The 22,749-nt window shown below is 33.9% G+C and overlaps 1 protein-coding gene and 1 long non-coding RNA gene across 5 annotated transcripts; one reads left to right on the top strand and one right to left on the bottom strand.

The window, feature by feature from the left end:
* The first annotated feature begins 2,452 nt into the window (after window positions 1-2,452).
* On the top strand, window positions 2,453-3,706 carry LOC120108240. The gene is made up of 2 exons (XR_005509687.1): window positions 2,453-3,295; window positions 3,381-3,706. It is a non-coding gene; the product is annotated as an uncharacterized LOC120108240 (long non-coding RNA).
* A 5,741-nt stretch (window positions 3,707-9,447) lies between these two features.
* On the bottom strand, window positions 9,448-13,909 carry LOC120103726 (putative pentatricopeptide repeat-containing protein At1g09680). 4 transcript variants are annotated; one of them, XM_039121815.1, is made up of 4 exons: window positions 12,086-13,889; window positions 11,702-11,854; window positions 10,607-10,676; window positions 9,448-9,924 (listed from the first exon to the last, which is right to left on the bottom strand). In XM_039121815.1, the coding sequence occupies exon 1, from the start codon at window positions 13,799-13,801 to the stop codon at window positions 12,344-12,346; it is 1,458 nt and encodes a 485-aa protein (XP_038977743.1). In that variant the 5' UTR covers window positions 13,802-13,889; the 3' UTR covers window positions 9,448-9,924; window positions 10,607-10,676; window positions 11,702-11,854; window positions 12,086-12,343. The 4 variants fall into 4 exon arrangements, with proteins under 4 accessions (XP_038977743.1, XP_038977744.1, XP_038977746.1 ...); XM_039121816.1 differs by lacking the exon at window positions 9,448-9,924 and having other exon boundaries at window positions 10,345-10,676; window positions 12,086-12,215; window positions 12,325-13,889; XM_039121818.1 differs by lacking the exon at window positions 9,448-9,924 and having other exon boundaries at window positions 10,345-10,676; window positions 12,086-13,909.
* Between the last annotated feature and the right edge of the window lie 8,840 nt (window positions 13,910-22,749).

Genomic DNA, 22,749 nt, shown 5'->3' with positions numbered 1-22,749 from the left:
TTTCCGTTGCCGGAACCATACTGGTGAGCCACTGGTACGACTCAAAACGGCAGGAACCGCTCGGTTCAGGACAGTTCCGCCGACCTTAGTTTTGACAATAACATGTAAGAACTAAGTTTTGACGTCTTGGGACTGGGTCATGTACTGATATCATGCCGATACAATGTTGATATGCATGGTATGGGGGTCGGTTCGGTGTACCATCCTGGTACGATCTCTCCTCATCCCATCCAACTTTGATTAACTCCATCTTGATCACCTATCTTAGCTTGTTGCGACCTGCTATTTCCCCATTTCCGATGGCCCAAATCGTTGTTTCCCCTTCCAAAATTTCACTCTTCTATCTATTATCTAATCTTTTTCATCTAGGTTGAGTTTAGGTCAATCGGTCTAATCTACTACAAAATTTAGGTTAGCCAAGTCTGATCTGTTAGCAAGCCAAGTTGGGCTGGGTTAGGCTGAGTTAGCCTTAATATTGGAGATTGTCCTGATCTGATCTTGCCCGACCTAGCCCATTGCCATCCCTAGTTTTAAGATAGTTTACTTGTAACATTAGTTGTGAAAAAGGTTGTTGAAGTGCTTTGTGCTAGTCATCAGGGTATGGTATGGTTTATTTTAATAACAAATAAATAATTTCTTTGGCCATGTTTAGCCCTTCTTATTCTTCTCTTCGTTAATCTCTTTCTCAACCACTTTTATTCTTTCTAGTCTGTAGAAATGTTGTGCATTCCTTCACTCTTTGAAACCCACTTTTCCTATTATTTTTTCGTAAGGTAATTTCTGGCTTCTGACTTTTTTCCATAAAATTTTAGATTATCTTTAGAAACCAGTTTTTAAGTCCATATCTCCTCTAAAAGGCTAAAATCGAAATTTCTTGAGCCTTTTAACAATAGCCAGAAGCGCTTTCCCTACCCTATTTTCATTAACAGGAAAGCAAGGTGACTTCTTGACCTCAACCCTTATATAGTCCAATCCAAGCATGAGAGACGTATGCTCCTGCTTGAGTGCAAGTGTGTGTTATGAGACAATTAAAATGTAAAGTGGCCACTTTCTGAAAGTTGTGGTGATGATAAATAGCTGTACCAAAAAGCAGTATAGTCATGGGGTAACTTGAATGTAAGGCCAAAAGTATACTATTCGGGCCTTTGTCGCTCATGTCTAAAAAGTTATACAGGTCAGATGTGGATAGTTTTTTTTTCTATGGGTTGGTGATCCAAACCCTAAGTAAAAAGTCTTACCCACATCCGATCTAGTAACTTGATGGAGTAGAGAGAAAAACAAGCAATTCAACCCAAGTAAGGAAACAATACGTGATCGAAATACCAGATCTGATCAGGCAGTCAGTTATATGCTTGAGATAAATTTATAGGTTCAGTGACGCACATCATGCTAAATTTTCAAGTGGTTTAAGAAGAACGGCAGTCAACAAGGTTAAATTAGATGTTTAAAACAATAAAATAAAATAGTCTCGATAAGAAGTTGTTTATAGGAATTCTAATCAACAGCATAACAAGCAAATATTTTGATTTCCCGCCATTTGTTCTTGAGTACTCCTAAACCTTTTGGATTTGCTATGGAGAACTTCAAAGTTCAAAACATTTTGATTTTCCGACAGGCTTCTTTAAATTCCTACATGATTGCCTTGCCTGAGGAAAAGCCTCCTGTTTCCCTTAATGTCATTCGCTGGGTAAACAAAAGGCAGACTGTCAGTTCATGACCGGTTATTCTTGTGTTTAAAGCTTACCTTTGTTCATATAAAAAACTGTATTTTTCCCCCTCTCAAACAAAATGTGTAAAGGGTTCATATTCCAGACTTTGGATTCATCCTCCGCCCCCCCCCCCCCCCCCCATCCTCCCCCCCCCCGCCGCGCCAAAACACACACACACACACAAAAAAAAACCCCACATACTTGTATGTAACTGCAAGAAGAAGAAAATGTATTTTTCCCTCTGTTTAAATATAGCTTCCAGATCTCATTTTGCTTTTCATATATTTTCTCTTTTTGTTATTTATCTCTGTTGAGTTAATCTCCTAGTGAAAGCTTTATTAGGATAATGCAAACAAAGTATTATTTTAGGGTTTGAAAGAGCTACCATTTTGATTTTTTATTTTTTCCTGGGCAGTTCTTGTGAAAGACAATTTGGTTCAACTTAGAAAGCTATAGCATGTATCAACCATTTCTACTAAGAGGACCTATTCGTAATTTATTTGGTTTAATTCCAAAAATTTAGTTACTTAACCCTTTATTTTCTCCTTATATTCTCTTCAAGTCACTCATATTAATTTTCTGTACACACCAGATCCACCAGCTGTCTTTTAGTCCCCATAACGGATGCCAAAGGGATAATGGATCTTGTTGAATTTCTTTCCCCAAAACATGTTATTCTAGTGCATGGGGAGAAGCCTAAAATGGCCACACTAAAGGGAAGAATTCAATCTGAATTGGGGAATTCAGTGTAATGATCCAGCAAACAACGAGACAGTGCTTATTCCTACAACCCAGAATGTCAAAATTAATGCCACTAAGATGTTTATGCGAAGCTGTTCTCATGCTGACTTCCATAGTGTAAAGAACAGCCTACCTTGCCTCTCCGATTCTAGTTTCGGAGACAGTGAAGCCTCAAATTTGGTGAGAAATGAAAAGGTTGTTGAAGGCATCCTAGTGATGGAGAAAACCAAAACTGCAAAGATTGTCTGTGAAGACGAGTTTCTGCAGACATTGCATGTGGAGGAACACAAAGTTCAGTTTGAATACTCTTGCCCTGCAGAAAAGTGCAGGGAGCAAGTATCCTGTCAATCAAACAGCGGACCGCCACCGTCCGATGGGAACTTTTCAGAGACGTGCTAGACTACAGCATTCAATAGCAAATGATACATTGAGTGAGCCACATTCTGCTTCACTTATTACTGGCTAAAAGGAGAAACCGTGTCAATTGCAAACATACCAGCTATGCTTCTGACTCTCTCGAGCTAGATTATGTACTTGTTCTAATGAATATTTTCTTACATGACCAGAAAGGGGGAAAAACAGTTCAGGTAGATTAGCAATATAACTCTTCTGTACTTGGGCACCACTCACTAGTTGATGAAAAGCTGGTCAGAGATCTCAATCATGAGACATGGATTTGAGTGTCTCGAGTCGACTCACTTGGCACATAAGCTGCATAGAAATGATTGGTCTCTGCAGTGAAACCTTTTATATCAACCAAGCCATGTTACACTGATACTAATTGTTACGAAAAGGTGGAATGATTTATGACTGAAGCTTTTACTAAGCCGAGGGAGCCAATTGAGGTAAATTTCTGTTTTGCCTTTTATGAATTTAATATAACTTTTAGTTCTGTTGGAATGCCATCAAGTGACAATGTTGAGGTTCCAGATTTTGTTCACCTTGTGGAGTGCGAATTCTGTGGATGGAAGTATAATGACACCCCCCTCTCTCTCTCTCTCTCTCTCTCTCTCTTTTGGTGGTGGGTTGGTGTTGTTGGTGTGGTTGGAGGAAAACATCTGTTTTGTACCATGGCAAGTGTGGGCAAACTAATATATTCATGTTGAAATAGGAGACACATGGACTCGGTTGATATATGTATACATTTGATTATGATTAGCCCTCGTTTGAATGGTTTAGCTGAATGATGGGCTGATTCTAACTATTTTATTCCACTGATGTATAAAGATATTCTGGGCGCAGCAATTCTCCCAATAGTTTTCTTTAGTTTCTTTCTTTTCAATATATATATATATATATATATATTCCCCAAAGTTAAAAACCAGAAGGAGAATTGGTTTGCAAGGGGGGAAAATGGCAAATGTGGTGTGAAAACAGACATAAAAAAGGATGGTTGGCCAGCTAGCCGTATTTATCGCCCCCTTGTGCTAATGGTGCTAATGTCTTAATTCCTCATGCCATGATTTTTAACAATTCTATTGTGCAGCATGTCAGCTCCCCCATTTTCTGAAATGAAGCTGCAGGCTATTGACTCAATGTCTTAGAATGAGCCTAGCTTCATGCATACTTGCATACTTGAAGCAAAAGTTGACGACGTTGTGTTTGATCTACACGTAAAAATTTGTAGAGAAGAGCATGTCGTATATTTTGAATTTGGAACTAGAATGATAGGAAGCAAAGTTGGACTCAGAGCCCAAAGGGTGGTAATTTATGACTCGAGGTATGTGGATTTGAGTTTGAGTTGGTATAAATGAGTTTGGAGTGTACGAAGGTAACTATTTATTAAATATATGAAGTATAGGTTTAGAATTCTGACCTATCTTACCTATTTCAACCTGTTTAAGAATTGGGTAAAGTCAACAAAGTTATAGGCTGACCTGTCTAAATCTTCTAAGACTTGTTTAACCTGTAATCTCAGGCTTGACCCAATCCAATTTGTTTGTTAATTAGATTGTTTATATATGGTCGCATTATATGTTTGATAAACAAGCTAGGCTCAAGTTTGGATTTCGTCTGTTAAATAAATAGGTTAGCTTTGGGCTAACGGCCTTTCCTAATGCCTATGCCCCAATCCAGCTTGAATCCAATCTGACCTTAATGATTGCCGCCTCTACTCTAGCCTAGATCACTAGTAACCAACCTCGAATGATTTATTGACTGAATTAGTTCATATATTTCGAGATTTCTAACTTACATATTAAGAATGATATGTTATTAAATTTATTGCTATGACTTATCTCAGCCTGCAAAAGTATAATTATTGTGACGGTCATTGTTATAACCGTTACTAAATTCATTGCAAAATAACCTGCTATGATGATGATGGCATTCGTTGCTATAACCGTTACTAAATTCATTGCTATCACATGCCATGATATGATTATGGCATTCATTGCTATAACTGGAACTGCTGCTATAAATTGGAGTGCAACAAAGGTGGTGGAACTCAGCAATTCTTAGTTGGATAAGTGGATTTAAGTTAAAACAATACAACATGGAGCGGCCTGGTTTGAAGAACTAATTAAGGTTTGAACTTTTGCAGTGATGAGTTATTTGTTGCTGTTTTTACTGTTAAGTTTTACCTTTCTCATATTCATCAAGTTGCTACAAGTGTGTTGATTAAATTTATATAGCTTTCTTTTTGTTTTCACATATGCTTTTATTTTCAGGAACAAAATAAACCATGTATATTCCAGATTTTCTCTTAATATCCTACTTTACGACATGAGTTAAAATAACATACCGTTAAACTGTTATGATTACAATAATTTTACAGTCCTCATGCATGCTATGTATCTATAAGGAGTTGTCTGAAGATCATCTGTATTTCTCTTTTATCTGGTTTCAACAGCCACTGAACAGCAACTGTTATTTGATCTTTTCAACCATTTTTATGATGAGCCATAATTTTCTATGCAAATATGTATATTAGTACACGAAAGTTTTACTCAAAAAATAGTTTCTTGAATAGGTTATACGATGATGTTATTCGAATATGGCAAATTAGGTGAAACGTTAGACTTGGATTTGCAACTCACACCTTATACTGCATATTTGAACCTCAGGAGAGTGTTTCCCTGAGGGTGGGACATGGGTAGTAGTACTTTGCATTTTTAAAGAAATAATTGAATGATCTCTCAGCATTACTATCAAAGAGGAAAAAGAAAGTATTGTATTAATATTTTATTTTCCAAGATTCTTGCATAACCCATGGCCCGTATATGATATGGCTAGGTTCCTAGCATATTATCAATATTCCCTGAATTGTTGAAAAATTTAAAACTATTCTCAGATATTCTCTTGGACTAATGATTTTTCAAATTATTCACCCTAAGCAAACAAATTCAAAACTGCTCAATTAGTCTTGAATAATACATGGATTTTATAATATAATCAGAAGTTGTTAATCACTAATTTAATAGAAATGTTTTTTTGTGTTATAAAGTAAGAAATCATATATTGTTGTTAATGTTTTTTTCCTAACGCCTATTATTTATGTCCCTCCTAAACTTATTTTAAAGTAAATAAGTATATTTCAAAAAAAAGATTTTTATTTTGATACTAACTTTTGGTTGTTTGATTTTTTTTTCCTGACTTCCAAATCTAATTACAATGTTCCTAAACACCAAACTTGTGACTATGGTGTCTACTTTCTACTACTCATCCCTTGTACTATTTTCTAATTTAACAATTAAAAATAGTTAATAATGATAACCTTCATTTTGAAAAAAACAAAGAACCTAATTATACTCTAAAAAGTTCTATCCCCGTTTTATATATTAGGTTCCAGGTTTTAAGTTTTCAGAGGGTGCCTTCGACATACAAATAATAATAAGAATAAGAAGATTTCTTTAATTTTATTTTCTTTTAAACATTTATATTTTATCAAATAATTAATCTCTATTTGATGATAGACAATCAAAGGCAACATTTCAAGTAGAGTTATTCTTTTGTAAGAAGCAAGGCTCACCGTACCGGTACTGGATCCCGTACCGGTACTACACTAGCATAGTGTCGGTACGGTATGAAATTTTTTTTGGCGTACTAAAGATCGATACACCATCCATACCAATACCGGTATCAAACTAGTACAGTACGCCCAGTACCATTCGATACGGTATGGCATACCATGGTAAGAAGTCTAATTAACCAAAATTTTTATAAAATTATGGAAATAAGTGATCTGTGGTAAGACCTTAGGTTGCCAATCTAAAAATTAATCATGGTTTCGTAATATCTTAAGAAGAGTATCAACTCAAACAAAGTTCCTGATCACCAAGTTTTGGAATGGTATGTCCTTAAACATATTCTCTTTACAACTAAATAATGGTTTTATCTGTAAGAAGGCTTCTTAACCAAGTTAATGATGTTTGTTGAGGAGCTGATAAAAATAAAAAGTTGGTATTGATTTTGAACGAAAAAGAGAAAAATAATAAGCAGCTAGGTTTACGAGCTTTTGCTTGGTTAGTGCAAAGTCATTTGTTGAGAAATGTTGGCCACCTTTTCCACCGGCTCTCAAGGATAACTACAGAGTTCTCATGAAGGTTATGCCATGCTCAATAACAATTATCTATTTTTTGTTTTTTTTAATTAAATCTCCGTAAAGTTAGGCTATGTGGGAATCATTAATAATTTCTTTTTTGCAATCACAAACATAACTATAAATTTACCTTGCGAAAGCCTCCAAGTCTAGCATGCTTTGCCTTGTGGAAACATAGGCTTTCCACTATATCTTCTAAGACATAAGATATCTAATTTTCTACCTTTTTTGTTGTTTTGGTGTTGTTTTTATCTCTCATTTCTCAATAGCTTTCATTACGAGTAGATATCCTCATGATTAACTTCTAAAAATATTTTATGCAGCATTTCATCTTAATAAAGTAGAGAAGATTTGTCCAGCTTCAGATGGAGTTCTTAGTTTTCTCCTAATCGCTTTAGCCTCTCCATTGTTCATTCATTCGAAAAATGAAGGTTCCAAGAGATAAGAGGTTTGTATTTTGCATAAGTGAACATCTCATGTATAATCTACACCAACATGTCCATTTAAATTGACTATGCTGAAGAGACCAATTACAAGATATTGTGCAAGGTAATGAGCTCCCTTCGCACTTGTTAAGATGAGAGCAAAGATCGCACAGTGAGCTTGGACACCAAGACCAAGCACTACAAGCAACTTCTATCTAGCAAAAGAGGAGATATTTTATTTGTGAAGAAAAACTCCATTGTACCAATGAAGCAAAACCTTTAAGCCTTGCATGTTAGATTATGAATAGAGCAAATCCTACCAAGGAATTCTGAAACCAAGCTCCACTGCTGGAAGTCAAGGAGATGCAACGGTTTCTTTTCATCTTCTAATATTTGAATGTCAAAAGGCTTTAGTGGCCAGTGTGTGTGTGCATATATATATATATATACATATATACATATATACGTATATGTAGCTAGAATCCTTGTATAATTGGATTTTGAAGAAAAGTGTTGTTTATCTATCACACTGAATTATCTATACCGCATATAAAATAGCGTTCCATATTTTGTATTCTTTGACAGATTCTATCTATTAAATTTCATGACCAATATACTCATCATCGAGTAAATTACACTTAGATTCGATAATATTTATATTTCTTACATGTGTAGTTCAAAAACCATAATTAGTTTTGAATTATTTATCTTCGCTTAAGAGTATTTATCAAATCAGAGGCTTAAGTTAATTAAAGTCTTTCACCGCCCCCCCCAAAAAAAAGAGAGAAAAATTTAACTGAATGTCTCAACTTCCTTTACTGCAACTCTCGAGGATCTTTAAAAATCTCTTGATCGACTAAATTGTATGCTCCCTCGCACTTGCTCTCTCCTTCTCACCTTCTCCAAAGGAAACCATGCTCGAGAAAACAATGCTTGATATGCTCTTTCTCTCTCTCTAACTCCTATAATAATAACAAAAAACTACCCAACCCTGCCCGCTCTCTCTCTCTCCCCTCTCTCCTCCTCCCCCTCCCACCCCTTGTCTTGTGTATTTAGTTTATTTATTTTTATTTGCAATAATTCAAGAGCTTGAAATATTATTCTTATTTTGTTTATTATTTTTTTTGAAGACATGTATTTCGCATGCCTGAATTTTTTTATTTATTAATCTTATATTTTTAGACTTATTTTTATTTTATATCTATTTATGTTTAACATAATTAAGTAACTTCAATTATATTTTTATTTTTATTAGTTCTTGCCAAACATGCAATGCAGGTGTACAGATGCTATGCTCGGCCATTTTTCCTGCAGATATAGATAATTATTTTCATGTTCCTCAATGGTGATACGAAGTTTGAATTTCTTGCTTTCTCATCTACTCAATTATGGGAGAATTCTGCATGGATGTTTGATTCAAATGGAAGATTAACTGCAGCAGGTATCAGAAAGTAGATGCGTGATGATTTCCAAATGAAATGCGGCTAAACATGCTGCTAGGCTGGGCCAATCTTTCAGTTCCTTCACATAGACTTTTAACTGTGCACAAGCATGCAGTTGATGACATTTCCTGATGTAAAAAATGGAATATATATACATGTGTGTGTGTGTGTATCTTCTCTGATGGCATTGGGAAAGTAACTATTTTGGAATTTCTAGTTGCTGATTCTTACTGTTTTTTTATGCACCAAAAAATTATCCTTTCACAGTGAAATGGTCTGTGGTTGTATCAAGTTAAAGAATAATTACAACTATATTGCACTCAGAAATAGATGATACCAGATGGTAAATATGCACTCTCATCCATGATGATAGCATCAAGGAAGCAAGGAACCTTCGCACAAATGAGTTGTATAATTCTAAATGCTTTTCATAATTGGAACTTGCGGGAACGAGGATTAAAATGCTGGAAGATTTTATTCATTTGAGAGATCCATCCAAATTCTTGCACTAACCATTGACATATTTGTGTTAAAATTCAAAGAGATGTATAGTGGTATGTTACCAGCATATGAAAGTGTTGATTGATGAGAAGAGGACAGAAATAAATGTTAAATTTAATTGAGACATGCTGGGAGAATAGCAAGCAAAAATATTTATAAAAAAAGTAGCTTCACAACAAAGATAAGATCCTGAAGTTAGAAGGCAGGGATGCCTGTAGCCTAGAAAAGAGGGTCAAATTTTTCTTCTTGTTAACTGAGGATACTCTAATATGCTATCAAAATTTTGATGTTGGATATTAATCAAAGAATTTGGCATTTGTTCTAGTTCAACCTTACAGTTTCAGGTTTGTTCATTAATGTATTATTGCCATGATAGACATGCAATATACATGGCTAGAAAGAGAGAGATTCTGTATTCAAAAGAAACAAGTTTGTTTGTGCATACCTAATGATTCCTATTGCAAAATGATTGCTGGTAGAGGGAAAAGGCATCGCATATAAGAGGAGAGAAAGGAGATGCAATGCGCAATAAATGTTGGAAGGCAGCATAAATTGTTGTTTAGAATCTGCTCGAAGAAACAACCACCAGGAATTGATTATAAACAGTTGTCTGGTATATAGATAGCTTGTAAATTTCTCATGTCAACAATAGAAAAGAAAAAAGAAAATCCTGCATTCTTGTATTCTATGTGATGATGGTTTTGTACAAGTATAAAACATAAAGAGTGATTTTGTTTGTTCACTAAATGGCATGTAGGTTAATGAAAAGAATATATATATATATATATATATATATATATATATATATATATATATATATATATATATATAACTAGAGACTAGAACAAGTCCAAACATATTGACTGAACCATCCCATCCATGTGATGGAAAAAGATAGCAACATGCTAGTAATATGGTCTGATGACTGATGAAGTTTATTTTGGATAATGTAGGCAGGCGGCAATCATGATCTCAATTTTAGCATATTTGAAATGAACAGTACTTATATTCAGAAATAAAATAAAAGCACCAAGTGCCATTCTTGACAATACAACACACGGATCTCCAACTTCAAAGAATCATCTTACTAAAGTTTATTTAATCCACAGAAAAAAAGCACCAATTCTAAAAACCTGAAGTGAATGTAGAGGACAAAAAAAAGTAAATCAAACATTTCATACAGAAACAACCTAGATTTTTCACATGATCATGAGCAAATGACCAACTTTAGATGTAGTTCATAGTTACCATTTTCATATTTGGGGAAGACATGGAAGACATGCCATTCACTTCATTTCCATCTTCATGTAGGCAATGACTGCAGAAAGAAATATTTACAGTATATAAGACTAAGAACACCAAGCAAGTTCCAGATTTTAGTGAAATACAAAAAATATGCAAGAAACAATCAGATAATGATCACTGGGGATGCCAATAATTTCCTGGTGAAAATATCTGGTTTCGACAGTGAAAATACCTATAGTTGTATAAAACAGAGTCCAGATGACTTCAATCTAGAAAATTTCAAACTAAGATATCAAAAAAACACCATAAATTTCTAAATCTAATAAAGTTCAAAATGTTTTATCACAATTTTCAGTGAACTTAAATTTTTCATATTTTATCTCAAATGAATTTAAGATTGATGATCAATCTTCGACTCAATAACCATGTATTTTTAAAATGACTCAGAGCAACCTATGCTTTACACAAAAAGTCATACACAACACAAAATATTGCACATATTAAATTTACAAAACCGACCAAGTGACATAAACTTTGATTTCCATTCGTCAAACACTTTGGACATAAATAGATCCTCTAAAATGAGTGGATGGTTCCATCATCCCTAACTTTGATCTCCAAATTAGTGCACTTCATCAATGGTTTGTTTTACTGTATATTACATTTCAATATCTATCATATCTGATACAAAAGCATGCCCAAAATCCCAGAGGTGTAGTTGATAATTTGCTAACTCATTATTTCCTTAAAATAATGCTTTATCGTACTGGATCAAAATGATGAGTTTACATGGAAGAAGATATTTTTTATGCACCAGCAAATGTTATCCTCTACATCTTTTTTGTGACAAAACAGGCAATATCTCCCAAAAGTTATTTCAGAGATGAACAAAAACGTGCAAACATGATGTTTACAGCTCAACGTTCCACATATTGCATGAGAATCTTGATAACTTAAAATTTAGAAAATTTCTCTCTCATAAAATGATGACACACTCTTTATACATGACATAGTGGTATTGAAAGGTCAAAAGTTAAGAGAACATAACCATAATCATCCATGGAAAAGATTTCAAAATGTGCAGGGTGAATCCATTACCTTAACCTTGTGTTGCAAGTTGCAAGATTTATCCTATCAATTAGGTGTTAGCTTTATGGGAAAAGGTATGATCCACAGCTGAGGATATTTTCCGATTAGTGTCAACCCTCCCTACATTGCTTCCAAATTTCAAGCCAAAGTAAAGGAGGTGGTCTGCAAGGAAAAGACCAGTTAACAAGAAGAAAAATCTAAGTATAGGTACAAATTCTAAGCTCAAGTATTCTGAAAGAATGGTTAGTACACAATATTAGCCCAGATATTCTATAAAAAGGCAATATATGGATTAAATGTGTTAATCAACTAATAATGATGGAGAAACAAATGCAGTCAGTCAACATATTGATAGAATTGTTCATTAAGCAATCAAAAGATAAAAGGACTTACATAGAATCATGGACGCAGAGCTTGGAACTAAATGAACGGAATGGTGAGGGAAGATCACAAGAAAATCTGCCAGATGGAAGTCTAGACTGTCCGGTCTCTTATATATGGACACGACAGAAATGATAAATTGCCGTCCAAAAGTTATAAAGAGACTCCAATTCATATGCAACTTCAAAAGCCTTGAAGAGGTAACAAATGAAAATCTTCTAGAGTAAAAACACCTTTAAGAAGGATGGTACCTAATATTCCATCATGTCTCTATTTACTTTGGTGGCTCCTAGGTTTTCTAACTAATTCGTTGATCAAGGATGTATAAACTGCAAAATCCGAAACCATTCCCTTTTCACCCCTTAACTCCTCATGATTCTCAACTTCTCCATGCTTGCAATGCCCCTCTAAAAGAATATTGTAAGTGACATCGTCTGGGACAACTCCTAGATTAAGCATGGCATTCAAGAGCATGTTAGCATTCTTCATCTGTCCAAGCTTGCAAAGCCCATTCATGATCACATTATATGTGATGACCCCTGGCTTATGACCCTTACTCTGCATCTCCTTGAGCAACTTAAAACCTGTCTTAACTTCCCCTTTCTTACAAAATGCATCAATTACCATAGTATATGTCGCCTCGTCGGGGACCATACCAGCCCTCACCATCTCATGTAGTGTCCTCTCTGCATCCACCACCCACCCTTCTCTACTCAACCCCGAAATAAGCGCTGTGTAGGTCACGTCATCTAACTCAACCCCTTCAGCCACCATTCTCCTTTTAACCTCAATTGCCAACTCCAGATGTCCCTCCTTGCAACACCCATCAATTAAAGTAGTGTAAGTCACTTTGTCAGGCTTCAGACCTCTTCCCCTCATTTCCTCCACAACCCGCTTCGCCTCCCTCAAATCCCCGGCCTTGCAGAGGCCATTCACAAGAGCATTAAAAGTAACCAAATCCGGTTGAGTACCTTTCCTACACATCTCTCGATAAATCTCCAACCCAGCCACAACCTTCCCGTCTTTACAGTGCCCATCAATCAGCGTGGTGAATGTAACGGCATTGGGAACCAACCCTCTAGAGCACATTTCATCGAACAACTGGTTGGCATCCTCCAATCTGCTGGCTTTACACAACCCCCCGATCAAAGCACTGTAGGTAAAAACATCAGGATGGACCCCAGCTTCCATCATCCGTCTCTTCAAATCAAATCCAGCGTCCAAGTCGCCAACTTTACAGTACCCATTGATGAGAGTGTTGAAGCTGACGGCACTGGGCTCAGTTTTAAACCTCCGAATCTTATCGAAAACAGAATGGGCCTCCCTGACCTTACCCTCCTTGCAGAGAGAGTGCATTAGCACGTTGAAAGTTTGCAGCTTGGGAGGGAATCCAGCGGCGAGGATCTCCGAGTAGAAGACCCAGGCAGCGGCGGGGGAGTCGGACCTCATGAGCTGGTGGAGGAGGTGGGCAGAGGAGCGGAAGGGGAGGGGGAGGCGGTGCCGGAGGGCAAGGCGGAGGCAGTGGATGGCGTCGGAGACGAGGCCGGCGTCGGCGTACTCGAGGGCGAGGGTGTCGAGGAGGGAAGGGTGAGGGGGGCGGGGGGCGGCGGCCTGGAGGGCGGCGGAGAAGAGGGCGGGGGCAGAGTGGCGGCCGCGGCGTGCGACGAGGAGGCGGAGGAGGGGCCGGGCGAGGGAGGGGAGGCGGCGTCGGTGGAGGAGGTGGGCCATGGCGAGATAGGAGAGGGGGGTGTGGCGAAAGGTGGGGCGGGAGGAGAGCCAGTGGAAGAAGGAGAGGAGGGAGGAGGGCGGGAGGGAGAGGGGGTTAAGTGTGAGGAGGGAGACGAAGAGGGCGGGGGTGAGGGAGGGGAGGAGGGATTTGAGGGAGGAATCGAAGGGGGTCTTGTCGCGTCGGCGATGGCGCGGGAGATGGTGATGAGGAGGGGGTCGGAGGGTGGGGGAGAGGGAGGGGAGAACCATGGGGAAGGCGTGGAGGAAGAGGGGAGAGAGGCTTCGAGTGGAAGCGAGGAAGGGAGAGCCAAGGTGGGAAGCGGGGGCGAGGCCTCCTTGCTCCACGGCGCATGGCTTTGCCCGGGAGTTGGTTGATCTGATTTGATTTGATTAATAGCGTGCACTCGTGAAAAAAATAAAATTTCAGAATTAATTAAACATATAATAGAGAAATTTATTTAGATATCCAGTTTATTTTATTTTGCATCTTTCGAGCTTAAAAAAAATTTAAAATAAGTTTTAAAATTAAAATATTAAATAATCCAATATGATTCTGAATTCCATCTAGCATCCAATGATATTAAAATATTATCATAAAAAATAATTTTATCTTAATTGAAATGGCTTAGTTATAAAAAATACTTGCCAATAAGAAGACATTAGTAAATGAGGGATCCGCATAGATATTGAGTTGCATTATGTGAGAAAAAAGATAAAACATAACAAAGTATATCGCAAATTTAGAAGGGCTAGCTTCAAATGTAAACAAAAAAAAAAGAGTTGATATTTAAGAGATGGAGCGGACCACTTTAGTTGTTGACAAAGAGTAAAGATTAGAGAATGCTCAATCCACATATAAACTTTTTTATTAATCCAAAAATTGTCATTTGCTATTCATATTTTCTTAACATTTTTTTAGTAAGAAAAATTAAGGGAATATCCACCCAATACAAATTATCAAGGTTTGGATATTTGGAAATGCACCACTTGAGACTTGAACTCAAAAACTACCTCAACAAGAGGAGAGAGGTGACAAATGAGGTATTACCCAATTCACTTCCTAAAGATAAATGATACTGACAAGCTTTTATCACATTGACGTACATATAATCAACTTGCATTATATTCGTAACCCATCATCATAAAAAATAATATTTTATTGAAGCTTTAATATAGTTTATTCTTTTACACCGATGCACCAAACTTTCTTTGCTTTAGTAAATATAAGAGCGATGCAAGTGCCAAAATTATTGCAAGTTCTATTGGATCTCTTATGTACTATGACAATTTTTATCATGGCATCCTGGAACCCTTGCATATGTATTACATAATTTAGAATCCACCTCAGCTAGCAAACCTACCGGAGTTTCTTATTAGTATGTTTCATAAATAATAAAATTTTATAAATAAATAATGGAAAGTTTTTGTAGCACTAGAAATATGAGTTGGTGGTAGAGACTATTAAGTTTGAGCCTCACCTTTTAATCATGGGATTGATAATTAAAGAACCTAAGCAACAAATTTTTGTTTGGAGAAAAAAAAACACTCAACACTGATCCAATATATACAAAAGTATATTACACCGAATCAAATTGATCTAGTTTAAGTATCCTCAATACCATGCTCTATTGCACATTTGTTCTAGTGGATGTTTCAAGGTGCATGACCCTCAATTCATACTATATTAGAGATTCCAATGAGAAAATTTAAGATTAATCGATCTTAAGATAGAATAAAATATTTTATAAAAGATATTAAGTTTAAAGTATTTTAACTTGACTATGTCTATATGACATATTTTTATATATCTTGCAATGCTAATGGCCAAGCTACATTTATATCAAGGCCATTACAAAAATGAAATAAACTAAAATAAATATTGTCAACTAGTTATTTGCCTATTCAAGTGCTTTAAACATATCAAAAAAAAAAAAGCTTAAGACACAGTATGTAGAAAGAACATAAAGAATAGACCATATCGTCATTGTTTTCTTTTTAACCTTTTGAATAAAATGAAATTAACATCAATTAATCATCTAAAAAGAGAGGAGAAGAAACAATAAGGAATGGAGTGTTTACAACTAAGAATGAGCAGCAAAAATATAGAGGGTATGTTTAGATTGAAAGAAATCTCTCTGTTTGAGGTAAGACTATCTTTTTTAGATGATGATCAAATGATGTTATGACCAAATCCAATTTATGCATTCAAATTATTAAAATTCATTTTCTATGATTTGTTGGCAATGCATGACACATGCATTTGATGGTGATGTTTTGTATTATATGTTCTAACCACATTCAGATCCTATTAAAAGTTTACATCTCATGCATGTTTATTTATTGCAAGGCATGAACACATAATTATATGTTGTAGTTTTATATTTCATAGTTTGATACATTTCATTAATTCTAAATGACTAAATTCAGGATATTTATCTTGTTATATTGCTTTAGCTAATTCGTTTTGTGTCTAAATCATGGCTAGACAAACTTACAACTTATACTATCTGATTTTTGAACCGATATCTACCAAAAAAAATGCTAGGCAAATTTACAATTTATACTACATGATTTTTGAACCAATATCTACCAAACAAAATTCCAAGTTCCAGATATAATTTGATCCAAGGCTCCATCCCTCAATCTAAGAAAATATGGGAGGACAAAAAGAAAGAAACTCAAAATTTTGAAGGCAAAGCCTCTGATTTTACAATTACTTCTGAAACTAATTTAAAATATGATAAATAAAGGCTATTGACCATCCTTCAGCTTAATAAAGCAAATCTTAGCAAGGGTGAATCATGCTGAATTATAAAAGAGGAACTTTAAATTTTGGACTATTCCCTTCTAATTTTATTTATTAATTTTTTAAAAACGTGTTTATTCACTTTCAAAATTATTAGTCTTTTTTCAAGTAGCTGAACAAAAACAAAAATCCACTCAATCAACAAAAACTTTTATTTTTCAAGACAATAAATGGAAATAAATTAATTTTACCTTTATTTTACTTTCCTAATTTAATCATTTGATTCCTTACCACTTTCGATAGCAAACCAATTAAATTATTTATCATTATCTAATGTCTAATTAAAATTTTGATTGTTAAGAGTTATCAATTTAGAATCTACATACCTATACAAGAATGTTTCCATTTTCAAGTCTTTCTCTCTCATAATAATCAAACTTGTATCATCAAATATTATTTAATAGTAAATTTTTTATAATTTATATATGAAAAGATGTGTTTTTGATAAAATTGAATTTAAATTTATGTTTATATAATTTGAAAATATATATAACATATGTCAAGTATTTATAAAAATGTACAATTTTAGAAATTTAAGGGTCAAATTATATATTACAATTTAGTATAGAAAATTGGAACAACTTAAAGAAATACAAGATGATCTCTTCACCTCAAAAGGTAAGAAACCTAGCACTCTTTATATCAATGTAATATATAGGCAAATTGAAACAAACATATGTAAAGCCCAATAGTAATATCTTATTTTATAAAAACTTTTAAATTTATAATTTCAATAAAAGAAAAACTTATTGGGATCAAATAGTCATCATGAGAACTAAGAAAAGATATTAAGATATAGAAAATAATAGTCAGAAGATATTTCTAATTCACGTATAAGGCTACCTACCATAAATTTCAAATTTCATATAAATTTAGCAATCAATTTACCAACACTAACTTTTTATCGCACATCATCCTGTGTTTCTACTGCATTATTTCAATATTGATATTAGTAAATATAGCTACCTTCTATCGCGATCCGCTTTTCGGAAGATGAGCGATGAAGAAAACCAATATATAACTAAATTAACAAGGTCTTTTCATTTTTGATATATTGTTGCTATCATTCTTTATAATCCACTACAACTTTTAGATTCCGTGACAAATGGCCGCATTTAAGGCATGTTATGACGATCCATGGAAAGACATGATCATCATTGTATAAGGATATTCAGAGCAAGCTTCACCATTGCAGTGTTGTTGGACTCGAGGTGAATTTTGGGGTGTAAAAAAGAGTTCATGAGATATTATTTGTAATCCCAGTTAACTTATCCCAACCCTGGTTAATTTATTAATAATTTTAAAATAATCATAAGTATATTTTTGTTATTTTAGAAGATGTCTTAGCATCACATGGTATCATTTAATGAAGTTAATGGAGCTAGTTGAAAAATTTTTAATAGAGGAGAATAAGTGAAATAAAAGATTTTTTTTTTGATAATTTTTCTTTAGTAAATAGGTAAGAATGCTTATAGCCCAAATGCAAGAGAAACACATTTTATGGAGAATAAGGGATAGGCGGACACCCTCTCAACCAATCTTTCTATTTTTCTTCCTTCTAAGTATCACCATCGTCATCATCATTTATTCCTTTGATGGAATTTGACTTATCTCGTCACAAATGCTACTATCTCATTTTGACATGGCGGGCTCTCTCCGGGCCATCTTTTCATGTAGGAGATTTTGTAAACCTAGAAATTATTATTTAAAATTACAAGCAAAAGTTCATCATGGGCATTTCAAAGAGAATGAGAATTACTCTATTGAGTACGTATAATGAAGCACTAGAGAGCATAAAGTCTTTTCATTTTGTGCAGCATATGGATGTTAATGATATGGGCATATAGCCTAAGAAGTATGACTGTAATTTTTCTCAAAAAAAATACTAACTATAAATGAAAAGTATTAAGTCAATCTCTCATCGATAAAAGCAATCACAAAAAATATTAAGCTCAATAAATAAGATTTTCGAGCTTAACATTCAACATATAAATAGGGGAGAGAATCACTTTACAAATCTGTCAACCAAAAATGTTCATTTGATTAGTATGTGTGGACGATGCCTTCTCCTTTATAATAATAAATTAAATGTTGCATTAGGATTTAATAAAATTATCATGTTCTCATTAAAGGGTTCTAGATTGATATAAGTATGATCTTTTGAGAGAGAGAGAGAGAGAGAGAGGTTAAATAGTGAACTGCATTATTGGCAAAACAACATCACCAAATATTATTAAATCTCCAATCCCACTTATTCTTGTTCATTGTTGCACATTCAACAAGGTATGTCACAATGACAAAGGTTAGCAGCTTCGCAAAATGCATCAACATCTTTGCCATACTTTTTAATACAATGACTCATGCATTTTGCATTGGAGCAATCTTGGAGCTTCTCTTGCCGATAACATGAATATTGCTCATCCGCTTTTGTCACGAAACCTGCCAAAAAGTTACTCATTAGTCTAGCTTTGTTTGTTCTAATTGACAAAGCCATTTGGTTTTTTTTTATTTGACAAGAATATTTGTCCTGTGAGTTGGTGTTTGGGCTAAAATATGGAATTGATGAAATGCTAAACACAATACTTGACTTTTGCATGAGTTGTGTATTTCTAAACAAGCTTACCTCCTAATTACAAGATTATTGTAGTTCATATATTCGTAAGGAGAAAGAAGATTTTGTTGTATATATTTCAATAGGTGCATAAGGAAACATATCAATGAGATGAGTGGAGCTTAATTCGCAACAAGATTTACAAAAGAACTTAGGTTTGATAGATTTAATTCAGTTGTTGGATATATATTTGAATTATGCATCCTTGTGTCAAATCCTATGTTAATATTGCTACTATACTTGGCCCAAGCCTTTAAAAAAAAAAATGCTAAAGTTTAGCATTTTGTCACCGCTCAGTTCATTGCCTCCACAGAACCAGTGAATTGAGGGGTGACTGAGATGGATGATGTATAAAAAAATGTAACATTCTCAACCAATAATTTCCCCACTTACTTGCTCAAAAAATGAAATAAAAAAACTTAGGGAACGCATGGTATGGGGGGAAGGAGTTTATATTAGTTAACCATATAAAATGAAAAGAGATAGAGCAAATAAGGGAGAAATTTCTTACCACTAGAAATAAGAAAAACAACCATAATCAGGAGAACAACAGAAGATGCCTTCATGTTTGCTGGTTTAGCATAAAAAATTTTTTGTTTATGGTGAAGCACTTGGGTTGGGGAATTTATAAGAATAATTCATAACAAGATATAGTAAAACATTTAAGTTGTCCTTATCCAATTATTCTCAATGGATAGATACTATAAACACCCATATTTGACAATTGTACTCTTTTCAAAAAAAAGACAGACTATGCTTTCTATATATGTCATATATTTCAACCTTAATTAATTACCTATTATATATATATATAATAGAGGCTCAACTTGTACAGATATTTTTATTCACCATGTAGGTGTCAGTATTAATGATATTGATATTAATGTGCTTGACTATCATTAAAATTCATTGCTTAACATGCAATAAAAATTTAATTTATTATTTATTACTATATATATCTAAAATATAAACTCTACTTGTGCAAATTCTCTATTTGTATGTGGATACAGGTATTAATGATGACGGTATTGATTCGATCTGCAAGAAGAAAGTAATTTCTTCAACCTACTCAATTTAAATTTCTTAAAAAAATTAAAAATAAAAAAATTGGTGAAGATGGTGTCTAGGTGCTCTTTTCTTTCATCAATAATGATGAATTAAGTTATATAGCTCTTATTTATAATAAGAGAGATTTGCCCTATGTTTTTTATATATGTCATATATTTCAACTTTAATTAGTTACCAATTATATATATATTTAAAATAGAGGCTCAACTTGTACAAATATTCTTATTCACCATATAGGTGTCAGTATTAATGGTATTGGCATTAATGTGGTTGGCTATCATTAAAGTTCATTGCTCAACGTGCAATAAAAATTTATTTTGTTATTTATTACTATATATCTAAAATATAAGCTCTACTTGTGCAGATTCTCTATTTGTATGACGATATATGTATTAATGACGATGGTATTGATTCGATCTGGAAAAAAAAGTAATTTCTTCAACCTACTCAACTTGAAATTCTTTAAAAAAATAATAAAAAAAATGGTGCAGATGGTGTCTAGGTGCTCTTTTATTTCATTAATAATGATGAATTAAGTTATATAGCCTTTATTTATAATAAGAGAGATCTGCCCTTACATAGTTGGGGCTAGATTCCTCTTCTATTTAAAAGAGAAGGCATCTTTTGTAAAACAAATATAGTTAATAATAATAATTATAAAAAATTAAAATTTTACAATATGTAGAATTTGATTTTTACATCAGATTTGCCTTCAATTGCTTTAACTAATTCTTTCCGAATTGGAAGGTATCATTTTTTTTCAAAAAGAAAATATTTGCATTGATCAGGCCTTTTCGAGGCTGAAAAGCTAGAATTTGTCCCTAATCATTTGATGTGCTATACCTTTAAGAGATAGTACTATGTCATAGAGTTCAAAAAGTTATTTAATTTCAAAAAAACAAAGCACCATAATTGGATGCCATACAAATAAATTAGGGCTTCCCAATGTGATGAATATTGCTGTTAAAACTTACCGGCCCTTCTTGTAGTAGTCCAAGTGGTTTATTTTAGGTTTAGTAATCCTCTCAAATTAGGTATTAATTTGCTCAGTTTGGTGACCCTCTTCAATTCTCTAACAATTACCAATTCGAGCATAAGATTTTTAGACATGTCCCTACAAAAAGTATAAACCCAAACTCTAATAATGTTTTAATGGACATCTTATCAAAGAAATATACTATTGATGGAATGGCGTATTTCTAAAGTTTTATATATTAACGTTCTCTGAGTATTTGGCATAATTTTAATCAAACAATCACTTATAAAGAGTAAACTTCAAATTGATTAGCTAAAAAAATTATGGTGATGTATCTAAGATTTGATCCTAAAGATCACCAATCAGGTTAAAAAATTTAAAGGTTTATATTACATTAAATGATACCAATTATTATCGCTTATTCCTTATTTATAGAAAATCAATTTATGATTTTGCTCATTCTTTTATAATATAGTAAGTACACAAAAGATCTTGCATTTTTCATCAAGGTTAATTCTTCACAGTCCTCTCCATTAGTTCACAAACCATTATTCAGGTATGATGCTATTTAACCAGTGGTCAACCTTAGCTTTCTTTCCTCTTTTTGATTATTAAGTTAATCAACTTATAGAAAGATCTATCAAATTTTAGCAAACTATTAACTACTTTTTGAGACTATAATGTAGAATCATTTGATAAAATTAAAATTAAAGTATATCTGAGTCTTTTCTCAATAAAAATCAATTATATCATATTTTATTTGCTTTAGGTGCATCGCATGGGCCTTTTGTTTGTAAGTAACTTGTTGCTCTAACAAATCTTCATTTTCTATACTTTTTCAAGAAAATTATGGTATTCCGCTTCTTGTACTTTGAAGATATAAAGTTCAAAAATAAAACTAGTTTTATAATATACGATTACCTAATATGAAATATATAAGAAAGTACTTTTATTTAGGAACCTATAAGAAAATATCTTTTAAAATAATTTTTAATTCTACCAAAACTTGACTTTTGAAAAAGTAAAGGCAGTGTCAAATACTAGCTTATTTTTTCTAGAAGTTATTGGGACTGGAAGAACCAAAAGAAATCCGTGATTGAGATTTTGGGGTCCTTAGAAACATCAACTAAATTTGGTAGTTTAAATTACAAAATTTTTCTTAGTAGAAAATATTTTCTTATTTTGTATTTGCTTGTTTTGTTCATCTCACCACCCTTGCTCATCTATTACCAGGGAAACTTGGTTTTTTTCAAGGAAAGAGAAACTTGAATTGTGTGGTCCTCTATGCACAGGATTGGGACTATATACCTTGTATTCTCAACTCAACTATGTCTTAATCTCGAAATAGTTGGGCTAGGTTTCATGAATTCTTTTTCTTCATTCCGCTTGATATGGTACCATAGTTTTTAAGAGATATAGAGATGGTTGTGTGCCTTGATTAGTGCTTTTTAGGGGTCATGTTTTATCTCGTTCTTCTCTAGTGACCT

This window comes from Phoenix dactylifera, unplaced genomic scaffold (genome assembly GCF_009389715.1).
Source record: "Phoenix dactylifera cultivar Barhee BC4 unplaced genomic scaffold, palm_55x_up_171113_PBpolish2nd_filt_p 001234F, whole genome shotgun sequence".
Taxonomy (NCBI): Eukaryota; Viridiplantae; Streptophyta; class Magnoliopsida; order Arecales; family Arecaceae; genus Phoenix; species Phoenix dactylifera.
Note: the sequence above shows the minus strand (reverse complement) of the source record. Positions and strands in the feature narration are given on the sequence as shown.

What these genes read in the sequence shown, in the direction of transcription:
- LOC120103726 (XM_039121818.1), bottom strand. Translation starts at nt 13,801, where the DNA reads ATGGCCCACCTCCTCCACCGACGCCGCCTCCCCTCCCTCGCCCGGCCC.